We start from the raw sequence: 20,121 nt of genomic DNA on the forward strand, positions 1-20,121 counted from the left end.
CCCGTGATACATGGTATTTCCTTAAGTGGGTGTGAATCTAAACCAGTCATTGAATGGACTGACAAGTCATTTTCAGAAATGGCCATATCCTTATCAGATTATATGTCAAAAACTCAGGGGTATAGTAATATTTGTAACAATTAAACAAAAATGAAATATTATCATCATTTTATCAGTTTATTTCAATAGGAAACATTTATACAATTGCAGTTAAAGGGATATTCCGGGTTCAATACAAGTTAAGTTCAATCGACAGCATTTGTGGCAAAATAAATAAATAAATAAATAAAATAAATAAAATAAATTTGTATCATTCCTCCTTTTTAAAAAACAAAAAAAACAAATCGAGGTCACAGTGTGGCACTTGCAATGAAAGTGAATGGGGCCAATTTTTGGAGGATTTGAAGGCAGAAATTTGAAGCTTATAATTTTAGAGGTTTAGTGTTTACAGCGTTACGTTTTCATATCAAAGAAGGCATACAATTTGACATGACGTCTTACAACTAGATTTTTAAAATTGTGAGTGTTTTAACGTTCACGAATTGGCCCCATTGACTTCCAGTAAGTGCCTCACTGTAACCCAGATTTTTGCTTTTTCTTTTTTTAAAGGAGGGACAAGTCCAAATTGATTTTTGTGGTAATCAGCATTATGCAACAAATGCTGTTGATTGAGCTTAACTGAACTGAACCCGGAACATTCCTTTAACACAGTAATAATGAGGCAAGGTTACTGGTTTAGTTTGTTTCATCAAATAATATGTTGATGCTGTGCTTCGATAACACAGTATATGTATGTTATAATTGCTATGGTTATTTCCAAATGTGTTGCCTTATCTATCATCAAATAACAATATTGCTATATAAATCATCTTGTTTATTATATACATCAATATTAATGTTCAAAAATAAGAGAGGCTATATTTTATCTTCCTGATACTTTATTTATAGTGCATTCTCATTTCTTCAAGTAATAGAAAGAACAGAAACTGAGGATATCTTCTGTTACTTTATCTTACATTCACGTCTTCAACTTTGTTTAAATGTAAATTGTTTAGTTATAGTAAAGAAATACATGTTCAAATAAGGAAAGAAACAAACGTGCCTTGAAGACAGATTCAGTTACCCTCAGTGCAATTCACACAAAACACATAATGGTACATACCTCTTGGCTACAATAAATGTATACTTGATCATACAGTAAAACAAAGGTGCTGAACATGTAAAGAGCATGGACCTGTTTTTATTTCAGGAGTGTGACATAATATAAATGCTGAACATGTAAAGAGTGTGCCCTGTTGTGGGATATCCTTGTTGCCTCAGTGAAAGACAGTCTGCCTCCATCGTTTGTCATGCTGGAAGGGCCAGAGACTGTCCCTTATGGCAGTTTTGAAAGGGGTGGGGTCCATGCTCAGTCCAAGCAGCTCCAAACGAGAGCACTCTAACTGGGCGTTTTGTGGCCTCTGAGCCCCTGCTCCAGCAGGCTGCTCTGTCATCTATACACACATACACACGAATGGGTTAAATAACAAAACTGATGAATGTTAAGGTTAGAAAGTTATTTGCCTCAGTCATATTATAAATACTATACTTTATATATTGTTTATAAACTCAGCAAAAAAAAGAAACATCCTCTCACTATCAACTTCTTTTATTTTCAGCAAACTTAACGTGTAAATATTTGTATGAACATAAAAAGATTCAACAACTAAGACATAAACTGAACAAGTTTCACAGACGTGTGACTAACAGTAATGGAATAATATGTCCCTGAACAAAGGGGGGGTCAAAATCAAAAGTAGCAGTCAGTATCTGCTGTGGCCACCAGCTGTATTAAGTACTGCAGTGCATCTCCCCCTCATGGACTGCACCAGATTTGCCAGTTCTTGCTGTGAGATGTTACCCCACTCTTCCACCAAGGCACTTGCAAGTTCCCGGACATTTCTGGGGGGGAATGGCCCTAGACTTCACCCTCCGATCCAACAGGTCCCAGACGTGCTCAATGGGATTGAGATCTGGGCTCTTCACTGGCCATGGCAGAACACTGACTTTCCAGTCTTGCAGGAAATCACGCACAGAACGAGCAGTATGGCTGGTGGCATTGTCATGCTGGAGGGTCATATCAGGATGAGCCTGCAGGAAGGGTACCACATGAGGGAGGAGGATGTCTTCCCTGTAACGCACAGCGTTGAGTTTGCCTGCAATGACAACAAGCTCAGTCCGATGATGCAGTGACACACCGCCCAAGACCATGACAGACCCTCCACCTCCAAATCAATCTCGCTCCAGAGTATAGGCCTCAGTGTAAAGCTCATTCCTTCGAAGATAAACGCGAGTCCGACCATCACCCCTGGTGAGACAAAACCACGACTCGTCAGTGAAGAGCACTTTTTGCCAGTCCTGTCTGGTCCAGCGAAGGTGTGTTTGTGCCCATAGGCGATGTTGTTCCCGGTGATATTTGGTAAGGACCTGCCTTACATCAGGCCTACAAGCCCTCAGTCCAGCCTCTCTCAGCCTATTGCAGTCTGAGCACTGATGGAGGGATTGTGCGTTCCTGGTGTAACTCGGGCAGTTGTTGTTGCCTTCCTGTACCTATCCTGCAGGTGTGACATTTGGATGTACCGATACTGTGCAGGTGTTGTTACACGTGGTCTGCCACTGCGAGGACGATCAGCTGTCCTTCCTGTCTCCCTGTAGTGCTGTCTTCAGCGTCTCACAGTACGGACATTGCAATTTATTGCCCTGGCCACATCTGCAGTCCTCATGACTCCATGCAGCATGCCTAAGGCACGTTCACACGGATGAGCAGGGACTCTGGGCATCTTTCTTTTGGTGTTTTTCAGAGTCAGTAGAAAGGTCTCTTTAGTGTCCTAAGTTTTTATAACTGTGACCTTAATTGCCTACCGTCTGTAAGCTGTGTTAGTGTCTTAACGACCGTTCCACAGGTGCATGTTCATTAATTGTTTATGGTTCATTGAACAAGCATGGAAAACACTGTTCAAACCCTTTACAATAAAGATCTGTGAAGTTATTTGGATTTTTACAAAATTATCTTTAAAATACAGTGTCCTGAAAAAGAGATGTTTCTTTTTTTGCTGAGTTTATATTGTTTACATGACAAGTATATTTCATGTATCCACATACAGATTATAGCTATACATGCAAGGGTAAGAAATATGCAGACTAAACTGACTGTAGTAAGGGCAAAGGATTTGATGATGTTATCTTTTCGGCCCTTAGCTTTTTGTTTACTCACTGGTATAAGATGACTGCTAGGCAGGTTGAAAGCATCTGCTATTGCACAAGCCATCTCATATTTGGTCATCTGCTCTTTTCCAGAGTAATGGAATATTCCACGCAATGAAGGGTCCTGAGGGCAACATAAACATACTGTATTGAAATCAGTGCTGACCTATGAGCACAGAATATCTGCCTGCAGAATTCCACAGAAAGCTCTGCAAATTTCCGTAGAATTCCAACACCTGTCATTCACAAAGTTCCACATGTTCTTTTCCCCATGTGTTTTCATTTCTCATATTTTGACTAATTTGATAATGATATCAGCAAAAAATAAGAGTGTAGTTCTTTCAGCTCCATTTAACAAAATGTATCATATTTAATTCTACTCATTCTACAGTATTCTGCTGATTTTCCCCACAGTCAGCACAGAAAATGTCTACAGAAATCACGTGGACCTACCTGATGTAGTAAAATACAGAGTCCTATATACACGCCAAAGGGCTCACCTGAAGGGCCTTCTCAGCCATGCTCCGACAGACACGTGCCACATCATTGGTGTAGGTGGGGAAGCGTTGTTGACAGTGGTCTATGGTGCTGCTCTCAGCTCCCTCCTGAACACTGTCCCACAACACTGTCACTGCGCTCTCTTCAACCTTCTCCACCTCTCCATAAAGAATGGGCACTCGCAGTATAGCTGCACCTGGGAAGAGCAAATGCAAAGAATATTTATTAAAAGGCACAACTGTGCTCAACGGTATTAGCAGCAAACTTAAAATAATTTAAACTTGTTTTATATCACCTTACATGAGACCATGACATAAATGTATTTAATCTTGTATAAGAACAAAATTAAAAGTTAAGATTTTCCAATGTGGTTGAAAGGTTGACCATACCTGGGCAGTGTCTGAGTATCTCCCTCTCACCCTCCAGCTTAGACTTCCCATACAAATTCAAAGGATTGGGGGCATCATTTTCTCCATAGGGGGGATTACGTCCATCAAAAACGTAATCTGTACTGATGTAGATGAGGAAAATGCCACCTGTAGAAAAAGTATTATAGAGAACTTTGATGAGAAATATTCTATTGTTTGAACTATACCCAACAGTGATTTGCTGCTTTACCGACCTGCTTCTTTGGCCAGTGTTGCGCATGCATGCACATTCAAATTCATGGCTGCTTCAGTGTGACGTTCCACCACATCTGGCCTCCTCTCAGCAGCACAGTGCACAATAACATGAGGCTGATATCCACAACATGGAGACAAATCTTTATTTACTTTTGACACATCAGGGAAGAAAAGGTTACAGGTGCTAGTGGCAAAGATGGAGAGTAGTAGAACAGAAGGTGATCTTACTGGTTGTAATAACATACTAAGGTTCTCATCACCTGAAAGCCCTGAATGACCCCTTGCACTGCATCTTCATCCAGTAGATTACACTTCAGGAAACAAGGCCGGGCCCGGTTGTAGCCACACCCCAAGGCATCCCAGTCATTGTTCTTGAACTCTTTGTAAACAGCACGCCCAAGTAGCCCTGTCGCACCTGTCACAAGCACACGCCGGTATGGCGTGTAAACATCATCCTAGATGGCAGACCAAAGGTCATGGCAAAATGAATTTGAGTGGTGTGATTCCATAACTATTCATAATTATTGAAGAACTCATCCCATTAAAAAAAAATGCATAAAACATTTGTGAATTAGGTTAATCTGGGTCGCCCCAATAGTTCAGACCAACACATGATACCTTAATCATATGAAAATATAGTGTTTAGCTGTCCCACATTACCCTAATTCACTCTATATAACAGCGTCATTCATTATACACCTCCCAAGTTTGTATTGTCTAATTTTAAAGTGAGAGTTCACCCAAAAATTATACATTTACTCACCCTCATGCCATCCCAGATGTGTATGATTTTCTTCTGCTGAACACAAAGTAAGATTTTTAGAAGAATATTTCAGCTCTGTAGGTCTATACAATGTATGTACATGGGGTCCAGAACTATGAAGGTCCAAAAAGTCTATTAAGGCAGCATAAAAGTAATCCATATGATTCCAGTGGTTAAATACATATCTTCAGAAGTGATATGTTAAATGTAGTTTAGAAACTGATCGATATTTCGGTCCTTTTTTACTATAAATCTCCACTTTCACATTCTTCTTTTGTTTTTGGCAATACACATTCTTTGTGCATATCCCCATCTACTGGGCAGGGAGGAGAATTTATAGTAAAATAGGACTTAAATATTGATCCGTTTCTCACCCACACCTATCATATCGCTTCTGAAGATAAAGACTTAACCACTGGAGTCGTATTGTTACTTTTATGCTGCCTTTATGTGCTTTTTGGAGCTTCAAAGTTTTGGTCACCATTCACTTGCATTGTATGGACCTACAGAGCTGAGATATTCTTCTAAAAATCTTTGTTTGTGTTTTGCAGAAGAAAATAAATTCATACACATCTGGGATGGCAGGAGGGTGAGTAAATGATGAGAGATTTGTAATTTTTTGGGTAAGCTATCCATTTTAAGGTTGTCAATATGCAATGTTTTTAAAAGTATCTGTTTTGGATAGCATGTGCAGTTGACAAGATTTAAAACCAATGGTATCCGACCATCATAGCATCTGGACAAGCCCCTACAGCCTCATTGGCTATGATCACAAATAATGACTCGTCGTGTCTGATGGAAAAAACGTTTCGGTTACATACGTAACCTCGGTTCCCTGAGACATAGGGAACAATATATTGCGTAGTAATGCATATGGAGAGTGCCTTCTTACACGACCTAGTTGAAACCTCTCTACAATAATGCCAGTATTCTAATATTGGCTATGGTGTTTGAGCCCCGCCTGTTTTGGCGCAAAACTGTAAGCTATAAAAACAGGTGCACAAACACCATTTCCTCAGAATTTCTGAATGAGAACAAGGAGTGGGGAAATGATGGGGAGCCCGTACTTAAAGGGAAGGGCTTAAGTGTATATATATTTGGCCAATGAATAGCAAGTGCTCTAAACAGAGATGACTTGTGAAGAAAGAGACATTACGTCTCGGTTGTAAAACCTTGCAAATGTGTTTTGAGAGTACCATCCTGCTGCAAAACATATGTCTTGTAAGGACACACCATTCGTCCATGCCCATGAGGAGGCCATGCCTCTAGTTGAGTGTGCTTTAACACCAATTGGGCAAGTCTTACCCTGCGACTCATAAGCCAGGGTAATTGCATCAACAATCCAGTGAGAGAGTCTTTTCTTAAAGACGGAAATTCCTTTTGTGCGTCCTCCATAGCATACAAAGAGCTGATCAGAGAGTCTGAACTGGAAAGTACGCTTAACGTATGCATGTAGTGCCCACACAGGGCATAACAAATGTAATGATTGTACCTCATCCAAATTAAATGGAGGATGGAAGAAGGCCTGAAGGTGAACCACCTGCACTTTGAAGGTTGTGGTTAGGACCTTGGGTACATAGCCTTTCCTGGGTTTGACAGTGGCTCTTGAAAGACCGGGGCCAAACTCCAGACATGAATTGTCGACTGATAGTGCATGCAGGTCACCTACCCGTTTTACTGAGGCCAGAGCCAGCAGTAGTGCAGTCTTAACGGAGAGCTTGCGCAAATCAACAAAGTCTTGAACGGGAGCCCTGCGAGAGCTTTTAGGACTAAAGTTAAGTCCCAAGTTGGGACTGTAGCTGGCCGAGGTGGGTTTAATCGCCTTGCTCCCTTAAGGAACTATTTGATTAAATCATGCTTGCCTATAGAGGCATCGCCTTCATGAGATACGCAGACATAGTTGCCATATACACTTTGATTGTTGACGGGGTAAGTCCTGAGTCTAATCGCTCTTGAAGAAATATTAGAATTTCATGTATGGGGCAGTTTACTGGGTCCTTGCCATGTCCTTGCCAATCAGCGAATACCTTCCATTTTAACGTGTAGAGGCGACTCGTGGATGGCGCTCCGGCCTGTAAAATGGTGTTCATGACTGAAAGCGTCAGTTCTGGCACGTGTAGTGCACACCATTCAGGGGCCACACATGCAGTTTCCACAGCTGGGGCTGGGGATGCCAGATTGTGCCTTGCGCCTGAGAGAGTAGATCCCTCCTCAGCTGTATTTCCCATGGCGAGCTGTACAGCATCTCCATAATTTCTGGAAACCATGGCTGACTGGGCCATTTCGGTGCAACTAATAGAATTGTTTTCTTGTCCTCTCGGACTTTGCATATGACAGAGTGAATCAGGCATCCGGGGGAAACGCATATTTGCGTTTCGGCGGCCATTTGTGTGCCATTGCGTGCGTTCCCAGCGGGGCTTGGGACTCGAGTACCAAAGGGGACAGTGAGGGGACCAGAGGCGACAGTGGGCATTCTCCACTGAGGCAAATAGATCAATTTCTGCTTTGCCAAATATTTCCCAAATCCTCAATACAGTTTGAGGATGAAGTCTCCATTCACCCGACATCACCCCTAGGCATGACAGTAGGTCCGCACTGTAATTCAGGCAGCCTAGGACATATGTCGCTCTCAGGGAGAGATGATGCTATCTCCACAGGAGGAGGCGACGCATCAGTCTCAACAGTGGCTGAATGAATTCCGCCTTGGTGGTTTATATATGCCACAACTGTCATGTTGTCTGAGCGAACCAGGACATGACAGCTCACTATTTCTGACTGAAAAGCCTTTAAGGCTAAAAATACAGCCAATAGCTCTAGGCAGTTGATGTGTCACGCCCTCCTCGCATCTGTCCAGGTGCCAAAAGTCGGGCGTCCATCGCACACTGCCCCTGCACATGTGTTGGAAGTATCCATGGTCACCACTTTCCGCCTGACAACTTGCCCCAGTGCAACGCCTCGCTGGTAAAATGCAGGAGCTGTCCATGGTGCTAAAGCAGCTATACAGCGGCGGGATATAGTGATGCGCATGCACCCTTGGCGCTAAGCATGTTGTGGCACGTGGCGCTTCAGCCAGCAGTGAAGAGATCTCATGTGTAAGAGACTAAATGGGATGAGAACCATCGTTCGAAGTGCATCGATGCACTTCGTGAATGTGCGAGGAGCCAGAGACAGTCCGAAGGGCAGGACTCTGAATTGATACGCTGTTTCCTTGCACGCGAATCTCAAAAACATCCTGTGATGTCGTACAATTTGGATATGAAAATATGAATCCTTCAGATCTATTGACACAAACCAATTGCATGGGTGAACATGCGATAAGTATGATATGATGCGACTTTCACTATAGGACAGCGATTGTGCATAATGTGTGTGCTTTGAAGAGAAAAAGGGCTCTTTTTTTGAGAATGTATGAGCATCTTGTGCATTTACAACGAATGCTATATTTTTTTTATTGCATTTTGTATAGCATTTTTTATTGCATAGCACACAGAACAACATTTTGCAAAACATTGTGAAAAACAATACTCCTTTCCCAATGAACAGCAGTGGGTAGATGGGGAACAGTATTCTGTGTCTCTAATCGAGCCGCCTTCGGAGAACCAGAGGGAACCACGGGCTCCGTTTTCCGCTTCAAAGCGTTGCGCCCGTCAGGAGCGCTTCTGCTGCTTCCGTCTGGGCCACGGCTTGCGTGGTCTCACTGGTGGCTCGGCGGCAGGTGCTGGCATTGAGGTAGCAGGCATGGGTCTTTTAGCCTGCGCTGGCTTGAAACAGAGTGAGGGCGAGCCGTCTGTGCTATGCTTCGTTTGGGCATAAAGTGTCTTATAGCTTGTGACTGCTGCCGAGTCGTGACGTAACTTGCGCAAATTTACTCACTGCACCGCCAAAGAGGCCGGCTGGAGACACTGGAGCATCCAACAGAGATGTTTTCTCTCTGTTACTCATCTCCGTGAGGGTCAGCCATATATGCCAATCCAGAATGACCAGGTTGCCCATGGACTTGCAGATGGCTTGCACCGTGACTTTCACGGCATGCAGCGCTAAGTCTGTAGCGGCCCATAGCTCTTTGAAAGTCTCCGGATCAAAGCCTTGCTCGTCCATTTGTCTGGAACAGTTTGCTTGGAATACCTAAAACACTGCCATTGCGTGGAGTGCTGATCCAGCTTGTGCTGCCACCGAGTAAGCTTTTCCCACCAGTGTGGACGTCTATCTACATGGCTTAGAAGGATGTATGGGGCGTGATTTCCATACCCTGTTACTCGTAGGGCAGAAGTGTGTTGCTACCGCCTCCTCCACAGGGGGTAGTTGGGCATAGCCGTTCTTTTCCCCATGGTCCACGTTCGTGAGAATGGCGTCACTGCGTGTGCGTGCTGAGAGGGGCGCGCGCCAGGACATAGTTCGCTATGAACTTCGGGGAAAAATGTGGCAGATCTGTAGAACGCGGCCACTTGGCGGCGTTCGGACTGCAAGAACCACTCATCAAGGCGAGACTGCCCAGGTTCCTCTGGGGAAGACCATTCCAGGTTGAGTTCTTCAACTGCCCTTGTAAGGACATGAAGCATCTTCCTGTCAGTGGCCCATACAGGGTCCTTGCCCTCTGGAGGGAGGGGCGTAGCATCATCCACTGACCACTCCTCTGATGCAGCGAGATACATGACATCGTCATTATCCTCCATATCATCCCCTGCATTAGATCCACCAAACAATATGAGGCTGCAAGCTCCTCCAGAGGGCCGAAGTTCGTCTCGCACATAGTGTATTGGGAAACATGAACTTTGTGGAGATTGAGGGACTCGCAGGGCGTGTGCCAGCACGAGATCCACCACAAATTCATCCTGCTTGACCTGGCGGCCCCGCCGTGCCTCCTCGTGTGAATCCTCAGGTATCACAGAAGAGTATCACAGTATCACAGTAGGAGAGCGCGAGAGGTTGAATCCTCCCTCAGAAGGAGGACAATTCGTGAGCGAAGCGACTTGAGACTCATGTCCTCACAGTGAGGACAGTCTGTCTCCATGAGAGCTGACTCTGCGTGGGCGTGGCCAAGACAGAAAACGCAGCTCTCATGCTGGTCTGAGGGCAGGATGTGTCTCTCGCACAATGAACACTTGCATCTTGAAAAAGACACGAACACCTAAGTGGGTCTTTTAGATGGATAAATATATATTTATATTTACATCACACAAATTACAATTGCTTTTAAAGGATACTCTACACCTGCCGACATTCTGCGGAGACTCATGATGCTGAGGCCCGTTCAACAGCGAAGCTTCAAGCAGCGAGATGTTCGCGGGAGCACTGCAGGGGAGCGGAGAGTCTTCTCGCTGCCGTGAAGATTACGCCCGCTGACTTGTGTGTATTGACGGCGAAGGTAGAGGGCTTCTAGACAAGAAGATCGCTGTCTTGAAGGAAGAAATTCTGAGATGTTTCTGCACCTGTTTTTTTTATAGCGGACTGTTTCGCGCCAAAACAGGCAGAGGTCAAACACCATAGCCAATATTAGAACATTGGTGTTATTGTGGAGAGGTTTCAACTAGGTCGGGTAAGAAGGCACTCCCCATATGTTACTACGCTAGGTCGAGTATACTGAGTCGTATGGTTAAAAAAAAAAAAAAAAAAAAAAACATTATATGGAAAGGGTCGTGCTAGGAACAGGTTTTGGGAAGTTAATCTGGACTCGCCATTGTCGTTTCGACGAACAGATGTTCTCTTGTTAAAAATGTGCAGCTAAAGCTAAAGTACGCATAAAGTCAAAGTTTACCACTGTTTTAAGTGCAGCACGAAAAACAAGGTCGTAAATACAGTTTACCTCAGACGTTGTTAATGTTACGTCGTGTATTATTGTCTGAGGTAAATTATATTTACCACCTTGATTTTCGAAAAATGTTATCTTGTTTTTCAGTGTATGTGTGTCTTATGACTTACAACTATTAGCAAATGTCTTGCTAATAGACAAGATTTGATAGTTAATGGTTGCCTAAATATTCGACAGACATTCGCATTAACAAATGAAACTGTGATCTGATTTTTTACACAATAATTATTGTTTAAAAGTAAGTTATTCATTTAATCCTATGGTGATACAGACTCTAAAAACGGCCTATTTTGAAAAAACATCGTGGTTAGATTTATATCGCTTTTGATTTATATATTTTTTCAGCCTCATGCATGCACGCGCACACACCCCGCCTAGCCTTCCACGAGTTTAAACACTTCATGATTGAGGAAATAATTTTATAATGAAACTAATATATTTAATGATTGATCTGCAAACGAACTCGGTGGTCAAGCGCCACCCTCAGGCGGTTTAGTGGTCGTACAACTGTGTTTGATTTAGGTTGTAATGCTGAAAGTTCTCTCATCATAGATTTTACACGTTTTTAAAACAATATGTCACCTCTATAAACAGAAGCATTTTTGAATAAGTTGCATTGAATTCTATCATTTCAGTGCCATTTGTAAAGTTATGAAATTTGGTTTTGCATCCTCAAGCACAATAAGCACAATGTTTACTGCAACTTGTGTGCATGATATCTCGACTCGCATCTAGACAGGAAACTGGTTAAACGTATTTACGGAATTAGCTTTCATGAGGGTTTAAATGCAATTCCACTGAATCTGAATTTCATAAATTACACTGCAGTTTTAGTATAAACATCAAGCCCCAAGCAATTTTATTCTCTGTTTTTGAGGCAGCACTCATATTCATTTTAATTTAAAGCGCTGGCGAAATATAAACATGGACACCTGCATGCGTGTTCAGCAGATGCTCTTCTGCGAAAACTGAAATGTGCGTCTCGACAACAATAACTGTTTATTATTAAACTAGTAATGACACATAACGGATATCCCCTCAATATGCCTATGGATTATAAGGCTTTGTTTAATAAAGTGGAGTTAGCTTGTAAACCGTATTGTTGCTGTCGAGAATTTCCACCAAAAGCCTTACCTGAACAAGCTCAACGTGCCCGGGTTTGAAATGTATCTTAAGCTCTTTATCTCTGACACTCATTTCAGTGTGGCTATAGTTGTTACCATATTATGGAACAGAGAGCTCTATTTCTAATGCGCCACTCAATGCATAAACCCTGTTAGATCGACTGGTTTATGCTGTAAAATTAGGCCCTCATTCGATCTGATCTATAAAACATATGCATGTAACACTGACATCTAAAATATTTGTGTAGATGTTTTGCACATCAGTGAACCTGTATCCCATCCGCGCACAGTCAACATAAACAAAGACAAGTGTTGTAGCGCATCATCGCGGCGCACATTTGCGCAGTCTGTACGCAGTCTGGGGTTCTCATTCAAATCTTTCGGTTGTTTTATATGGGGAATTCTTTCCCTATCTAAGAGTAACAGAAATATTATAAACTAGTATATGTGCAAGTGCATATATCATATGAATGACAAAACATTTAGAAAGTTTTCACGAGGAAACCTTTAAAGTATTTTAACGACAGAATGACAGTGAGTTTCTCAAAAAAAAAAAAAAAACAAAACAAAACAAACAAAAAATAAAGATTGAAAGCTGCTATTAAGCTAATAGCCCAGAAACGCTTCCAAACGGATTTAAAAGTATTACTTATTATTAAGTACTTATTAGTACTAGTGCTTATTGTTAATATTTTTTGTTTTTACTAAACTAAACCTTTTTGCAAAACATTCAGACTGTCAGATTTGACGTGACCCACTGTTTTATTGTTAGCTTGCTAAAGAGATGCAACTGAATTTCTGAACAGCATATATGCTAATGCTGCATTGAATAATTAGGACATATGATCCATTTTCATTTAGCTAAAATTACCTGATCATCCCCGTAGTTAAAACCAGGCATATTTGGATTATATGCAGTAGAAGTGTGAAGCCTTCGTACAGTAATGTTATTTATCCTCTTCCTCCAGCAGAAGTGCTGATTTCAGTGTAAAAGTCCTTATGCGTGTGTAGTATCGTGAATGTTTGCGTGTTTCTTGTTTGAATGTTGTTTAAAGAAAAACAAACGAATTTATTTGTAATACTTTACAATAAGTTTCCATTCTTTAGCATTAGGTAATGCATTAGGGATCATGAACAAACGATAAACAATAACTTGTTAACAGCATTTATTAATATTTGTTAATGTTAGTTAATACAAATACAATAGTTAATTGTTAGTTCATGTTAACTAATGTTGTTAACTAATGTTATCAAATAGAACCTTATTGTAATGTGTTACCAATGTATTTTTGTTTATTGTTGTTTATTGTTGTAATTGTTTTTTTTTTTTTACTTTGCTAGTCTAATACGATATCTGCTTATTACTGCTATGCTTTTATATTGTTAATTACTGGGAGGGAGCGGGAATCAGTGTTTCTGTAATTAGTAAAGTTACGTTAATATGCTGAAACTACTGTAAGCATTGAAAAAACAATGTTAAAGTTTGTTTCCGCCCGGTTTCGAACCGGGGACCTTTCGCGTGTTAGGCGAACGTGATAACCACTACACTACGGAAACGATGATAAGTGTGATTATGGGTAGGTTCAAGTCTGATAGTGTAACTATAGTTACTTTAATTTACTACGTTGTTTGTGTTTGACTTGTAGCTACAACAAATTGAGCTGAAAAGTTATGGGTAGCGTCAAGTCTCCTCAGCATGTCAACGTCAGAAACGAGATTTGTTCGCTTTGAAAAAAAGACATCGTTCATAATTTTACACAATATAGAGGAATTATCCTTCCACACATTGAACTGTCAAACCAGCTCTTGCTGATATATTTTGATAATGAATGTGTGTTTGTATCTACAGTACAAATTTAGCAACAGTATTGAGATTATTTATTTTCTTTATTCATTAATGCATGCTGTGTCATTGTGCATTGTTAAAAGAAACTTATCTCTCATCAGTGATCTAGATCTGCAAGTCACTGTTTTGATCCGCTTCTTCAGATTTTAGCTTCTCAGAGCCACCAGAAATGATCTCCATGGTAAGACCAATATTTGGATAATAGCCATTTTATGTAATTAATATTGTCCTTACATGTTCAGTATAATGTTGAATCAAAGTATTTATGGTTATGTTAAAGTTAGGCAAAATGATCAAGATAATATTTACTACTTTTTGTTAAAGAAACAAACAAACAAAAAACAAAACAAAAAAAGTTGTTTCCGCCCGGTTTCGAACCGGGGACCTTTCGCGTGTGAGGCGAACGTGATAACCACTACACTACGGAAACGATGATAACTAGAATTATGGGTAGTTTGAAGTCTCCTTAGTTAGTGGTTGTCTGTGTTTGACTTCTGGCAAAGCTTTCAAAACTTATATCTAACATTTCTGTAAAATAATGATGCAATGTCGAAGACTGAATGATAAATGTAAATCAAATTAAAACAAACAGTTTGATTACATTGTTTCCATATGAATTAAATATCGCTAATGCTAGGAGTTGCTTGTCACACTAGGAATGTATGAAATTTTTAGCTTTTACAAACTTTAAACAAAAGGAAATGTAGAAAAGAAACAATTATTGGACATAATACACATAATGCATGGTACAGAGTTATTCACACAATGAATCTAAGTAGCTTTAAAGAAGTAAATGGTAATTATAAAAATTACAGATAAAAGATCAAAGTAATTTATTCAATATGAGGGTACTTATGAACACCAGACTTTAAACAACAACACGATATTATGCTGTTTCCTATTGACAATAATTTCCTGAGTACAAATTTGTCCATATGTACACCAGTACAAATCCAGTGCAACGTCCTTATCAGTTTCCTGCCTGTAGTACAGACCAGCCCTTTCATTTGGGGCATCCAGCTGACCACTGGCAAAGTATCCTCCTTCAATGGGTAGCCCATTCTGTGTCCTTTAGGGTTGAACTGGGTGCTTGGCTTTGCCCCCCTGCCCTGAAGCCTCCTCCTTTCAAAGCAAACATTTAATGAAGAGTGGATGGGGTTGGTTGTTTCAATTGGTGCCCGAGAAGTAAGACAACAGCCAGTGAATAAGTCATCATTTGCAGACACATTGGTCAGTCTGTTAGAAGGTTCAGGGTTATTTTGGGTTAAGACCCATTTTCTCCTTAAGGTCAGCAGCAGCATTCTCCGTGCATCCACAAGCAGTTAATGTCTCCTTTCAGTACCAGTACAAGTCTCAGCACCAATGGTGCTCTCTTGATTGCCTTTGAACTTTCTAGCCTACTTGTTATTGTGGCAGTGTAGAGTCCCCTTTGTTAATGCAGCAATACAGACACATATTTTTTTTTTGTTGCAGGGGACTCCCATATGCAAACCCAATATATTAAATAAGAGATGATTAAAAATTGGGAAGAAAAAAGCTAATGTTATTGGCAAAATATGTATCAATATTTTCAAACTCCATGCTCCAGGTTAGTCATTACTGCAAGAGAGCAAGAGGACAAATCTGTTACGAGACACATAGAGGAAGCAGTCACAGTTGCAAATGCAATATCTTCACTATTATAAAAAAAAAGATCATGGTAAACAATTAGGAGTCACACTTTCAATATACCCATGTCATACGATTACAAACCTTATGCCAGCATCCAGGTATGGGCAGTCCATCTCGCCCCTGTGAACAGACAGGAGAATAAACTCAATGACTCGCATGTTCAACGGCTCCTACTCATGGCACAATGGAGGCAGAAGGATCACACATCAAACCACCAATGATTATGAGATTTAAACACCTGCTTTGTTACAAAACCTAGTGAGCTGTCAACCCAGGAAGTATTTTAAGGCATCATAGGCGTTTTACTCCTTTGCGGTAAATGCATTATGATACCATAATTAAATGCTCAGTGAAATAACAAATCCAAGATTGTGGACGAGATGAAAAATGCTGATTATTAATACATTATGGCTATATTTTATTCAATATTTAAAAATATTGATTAAAAAAAAAAAAGTTCTGTATAATTACATTACTATTTACTGATCGAATATTTGACCCAATATCTGTGTGTGCTATGTATTTTATTTAGGGCTGTCAATCAATTAAACATTTTAATCAAATTAATTATTTGATGTGACGATTCATCAAAATATCAATATTTTCCAAAAAAGATAAATTAATATATAGGATTAAAATTATATTTATGGTTTGACAATTCGGATATTTCATATGAACTGAGTTCATCAATCAGTTCGATGTCCGCTAAAAAGATGATTTGCTGCGTGAGGTTCCTCATTTTGTGCTGCCTGCTCTTGGTAGCTGTGCCTTTAGAGCAGGAGTTGCACTGCCCCCTGCTGACTTTTACTTGCAAAAACTACTTCAATCTTGAATTGCTCAAGGGGGTAGGATTTTTGCACGAGTTTGCACTCATGGTTAATTGCTTTAATTTTTTTAAGGCATTATTTTTTAATATAATTAATCATACTAAATTAAAGCGTTAAACCGCCAGCCATCATTTGAATCAATTGCCAGTCAAATCTCCCATGCCAAGTACTATTGAGTTGCTGCCTACAGTATGTAGAGCATTCCAAATCAGTCACTTATGAGGTTCCATCATGGTAAGGATGTTGCATGTGTAGTCAGTAGCTCACGAGATTTGGGAACAGAGCTGCCGACCCACAGAGAAACACTTTTGGTAGGAAGGCTGAAGGTTAACCACAACACACATCATGCTCACAATAACAAGTAAAATAGACCCATTCCTTCACATTGCTATCGTATTTACTCAAAGAATTCTGTAAGAAATTGCCATTATAACTCAGACTTACAAAAGCACAAAACCCAGATGGCTGCAGTACTGTGACCTATATTCTCAAAGATCTGATTTGAACTCACTGAAGTTAGATTTCAATTGTGCATAAGACTTTTGGATCCTTAGAGATAAGAAATTGGCTGAATTGCTCCGAAGCACTCATTCATGCCAAGCCATCTGAGTCAGATCTTGTGGTTGTGTACAGGGGAACCCAATGCACCAGGATGGAAACAACAAATGATGCAGTTAAGCAGACACACATACTATATAAAATACTGTACCAAAGGGCAGGGGGCATCTGATGGAGCCCTTGCCTCCCCACCAGGTTCTGTACACCCATTGGTGACCTGTCAGTGAAACCCATCTATGTCAAATCTCGGTTGCAGTAAACTCTCTGGACACACATGCCTACTAATCTTGCTCAAGAAATACATGTATTGCACAGAGGATGGTGGTATGGTTTCATGACATACCACAGGACAAGGCTGATCAAGTCCTGGAGGTCCTTGCTCTCCCTTCTGTCCTTTCAGGCCTTTCTTTCCCATTGTGCCTCTCTCACCCTAAAGAGAGAGAGAGACAAAGGTGTAACAGAGATATGGAAAAATATCACTTTGAATAAGAATTTTTTATTTTATTTTTTTGCAAATATGTCTTTTAGTTTTTAACCTTCTCTCCTTTGTCTCCTCTGTCCCCTTTTTCTCCTTGAAGCCCTGGGAAACCCTGACATAGCAAAGACATGTTCAGTAAGACTAACTACAAATACTCAAGTGTAACTTGCAGCATAATAATGACTTACGTCTAGTCCTGGTTCGCCTTGTTTTCCCTATAAATATACATAAACCATAATGAGAAAAGAAACAACATCAATATGGGTTTAGAACATCATGAGGGTAAGAAAATAATGACACATTTTTAGGTGAATAATACCTCTAAAGGGATAGTTCACCCAAAAATGACAATTGTCTCATCATTTAATCACCCTCATGCCATCCCAGATGTGTATGACTTTCTTTCTTGTAAAGAATATCTCTGCTCTTTAGGTCCATACAATGCAAATGATGCCCATAGAGGCAGCCTAAATGTAATCCATATGACTCCAGTGGCTTAATCCATTTCTTCTAAAGCAATCCAATTGGTTTTGGGTGATAACAGACCAAAATATAACTCAATTTTCACTATAAATCTTGGCATCAGCTGTCTCCTTGGTGATCATGATTTCAAGCTCGATTACAATTCCTAGTGCCATCTAGCGCAGGCACCAAGCACTAGGAAGTGTGATCGAGTTTGAAATTGTGATCGTGCCTAGAGACTGTAACGGCAAGATGTACAGTGAAAAAGGAGTTATATTTTGGTCTGTTCTCACCCAAAATCGGTTAGATTGCTTCTGAAGACATGGATTAAACCACTGGAGTCTTATTTTGTTCACCATTCACTTGAATTGTGAGGACCTACCCTAAACACAATGACCAAAATAGTATCAGTCCAGTCAACAGGCCTGATTTTCTAAAAATCTTTGTGTTCATCAAAAGTAAGAAAGTCATTCACATTTCGGATGGCATGAGGGTGAGTAAATGATGAGAGAATTTTCTTTTTTGGGTGAACTATCCCTTTAACTTGTTAGACTTGTTGCTAATAAAGACAACCATGACCAGCATGCAATTCCCAAGCAGGTCTAGGCTTGTTTATGCTGGCTAGTGCTGGTCTAGCTGGTGGACCAGCATAGCCATGCTTTTCATCAGCAAAACCTAGCTCCTGAAGCTGGCTGATCAAGTTGGGTTCTGAACTCGCAACTACATTGGTACAGCTAGTAAAAACATGCATCAAACTTCCACTCCAACCCAGCCTTGTTTTTGTTTTGTTTTTTGTTTTTTTTAGATATGCAGCCAATAACCTACAAACAAGGAATAAATAATGCCTAAACTAAAGACTCTGCTAACTAAATTCAGTTGACTCGATACATGTGTTAATGGACTATGATAATGGCCTACTTGGACAACACATTGTTTCCTAGAGCTGGCAGAAAATACTCAAAACAGACACAAGCAGCGTATCTATCAACCACAAATAATATAATATTGAGCAGCAGCCATCGGAGTTGCATTGGAGTTATGTCACCTCCCCTCTTCGAATGATTGGCTAGAGGAGGAGCTGTCGATCAAGAACTAGTGGACCAATAGGGACGCAAAACGCCCACTGATTTACATGAAAATCTACTCACAAGCTTTGGAAAACCAAGCGCAGAACTTTGAAACAAAAGCAAAAAAAATATAGTGTAAGTGTACAAATTTTTTTTTAAATATGAGCAAAATTGTCAGAGAGAACAAAAAACAGTAATATAACCAAGGAAAATGTGATTTCGTTTGCAATTCTGATGACTTTGCTTTAATTTTTCTGTTGTTTTTTTTGCAGCATATTTTAAATGTGTTTATAAAATTTTGATTCATGCTTGTTATTTTTTGATCTGCGTTAATTATTTTTATCTGCGCTTTTTATTTATTTTTGTGCTTATTATTTATCTGCGCTTATTATTTTTTGATTCACACTTATTTTGATTCACAGTTATTATTTTTGGATCCGTGATTGCAATACATTTGACGGGATTTTGATCCCATTGATCAGCATGGTCTTTCTGATGGTTAAGCTAGTTTAAAAAACTGCTGGGCACACTAGCACACCAGTATCCCATGCTGGGGTACCAGCACCCAAAACACAACATAAGCTGGTGACCAGCAATACCGGTCTTTTTTAGCAATATATAGATCTGTATCTTCAGGTGTAAAAAACACTGACCTTTTCACCTTTTGCACCTGGCAGACCTACCAACCCATTAGACCCTGGAAAACCTTGAAGACCCTAAACACAATGACCAAATAGTATCAGTCCAGTCAACAGGCCCATCCATAACAGCACGTTCCCATAACTACACTGTGAAACAGCCGTTGTGTGACCAGGACATCAGAGCCATGTGTACAAGTCTTAATGTGGTTTCTGTGAATTGGTTTTGCGGTATTGTTCAGTTGGTATGAGACTTACCTGTGGCCCGGGTGGACCTTTCTCTCCAATATCCCCCTTTTCTCCTTTCACTGTTACACCAGGCTCTCCCTGTGTAATATTACACATTCGTGTTAACATTTCATCTCCCATTACCATGAAATACATCAAAAGGGTCATTTATTTTTTAAAGCTCTTGCATTTCAGCAGTACTTCCACAGTCTCACCTTAGGGCCAGGCAATCCATGATATCCCTGAAAGAAATGAATTGGGAATACTTATATAGTTTGCTTAGCTT

At 40.4% G+C, this 20,121-nt stretch overlaps 2 protein-coding genes and 2 non-coding genes across 5 annotated transcripts in view; all 4 read right to left on the minus strand.

Moving 5' to 3' along the window:
* Positions 1-163: 163 nt before the first annotated feature.
* mat2b (methionine adenosyltransferase II, beta) lies at positions 164-13,074 on the minus strand. Of its 2 annotated transcripts, none has more exons than XM_051677789.1 (7): positions 12,932-13,074; positions 4,625-4,819; positions 4,364-4,478; positions 4,131-4,277; positions 3,744-3,937; positions 3,254-3,367; positions 164-1,493 (listed from the first exon to the last, which is right to left on the minus strand). In XM_051677789.1, the coding sequence occupies exons 1-7, from the start codon at positions 12,959-12,961 to the stop codon at positions 1,317-1,319; spliced, it is 972 nt and encodes a 323-aa protein (XP_051533749.1). In that variant the 5' UTR covers positions 12,962-13,074; the 3' UTR covers positions 164-1,316. The 2 variants fall into 2 exon arrangements, with proteins under 2 accessions (XP_051533749.1, XP_051533748.1); XM_051677788.1 differs by lacking the exon at positions 12,932-13,074 and adding an exon at positions 12,071-12,270.
* A 470-nt stretch (positions 13,075-13,544) lies between these two features.
* Positions 13,545-13,617, minus strand: trnav-aac (transfer RNA valine (anticodon AAC)). Its single transcript has one exon. It is a non-coding gene; the product is annotated as a tRNA-Val (tRNA).
* Positions 13,618-14,263: 646 nt separating this feature from the next.
* On the minus strand, positions 14,264-14,336 carry trnav-cac (transfer RNA valine (anticodon CAC)). The gene has a single exon. It is a non-coding gene; the product is annotated as a tRNA-Val (tRNA).
* A 388-nt stretch (positions 14,337-14,724) lies between these two features.
* Positions 14,725-20,121, minus strand: part of LOC127429049 (collagen alpha-1(XXIII) chain-like) — a 171,429-nt gene continuing 166,032 nt past the window's right edge. The window contains exons 23-30 of the mRNA XM_051677799.1: positions 20,051-20,077; positions 19,866-19,934; positions 19,623-19,685; positions 17,629-17,655; positions 17,499-17,552; positions 17,306-17,392; positions 15,659-15,697; positions 14,725-15,028 (exon numbers count right to left, since the gene is read on the minus strand). Coding sequence (XP_051533759.1) covers positions 14,978-15,028; positions 15,659-15,697; positions 17,306-17,392; positions 17,499-17,552; positions 17,629-17,655; positions 19,623-19,685; positions 19,866-19,934; positions 20,051-20,077 — 417 coding nt within the window. The 3' untranslated portion in view covers positions 14,725-14,977. The remainder of the gene's footprint in view (positions 15,029-15,658; positions 15,698-17,305; positions 17,393-17,498; positions 17,553-17,628; positions 17,656-19,622; positions 19,686-19,865; positions 19,935-20,050; positions 20,078-20,121) is intronic.

This window comes from Myxocyprinus asiaticus, chromosome 38 (genome assembly GCF_019703515.2).
Source record: "Myxocyprinus asiaticus isolate MX2 ecotype Aquarium Trade chromosome 38, UBuf_Myxa_2, whole genome shotgun sequence".
NCBI lineage: Eukaryota > Metazoa > Chordata > Actinopteri > Cypriniformes > Catostomidae > Myxocyprinus > Myxocyprinus asiaticus.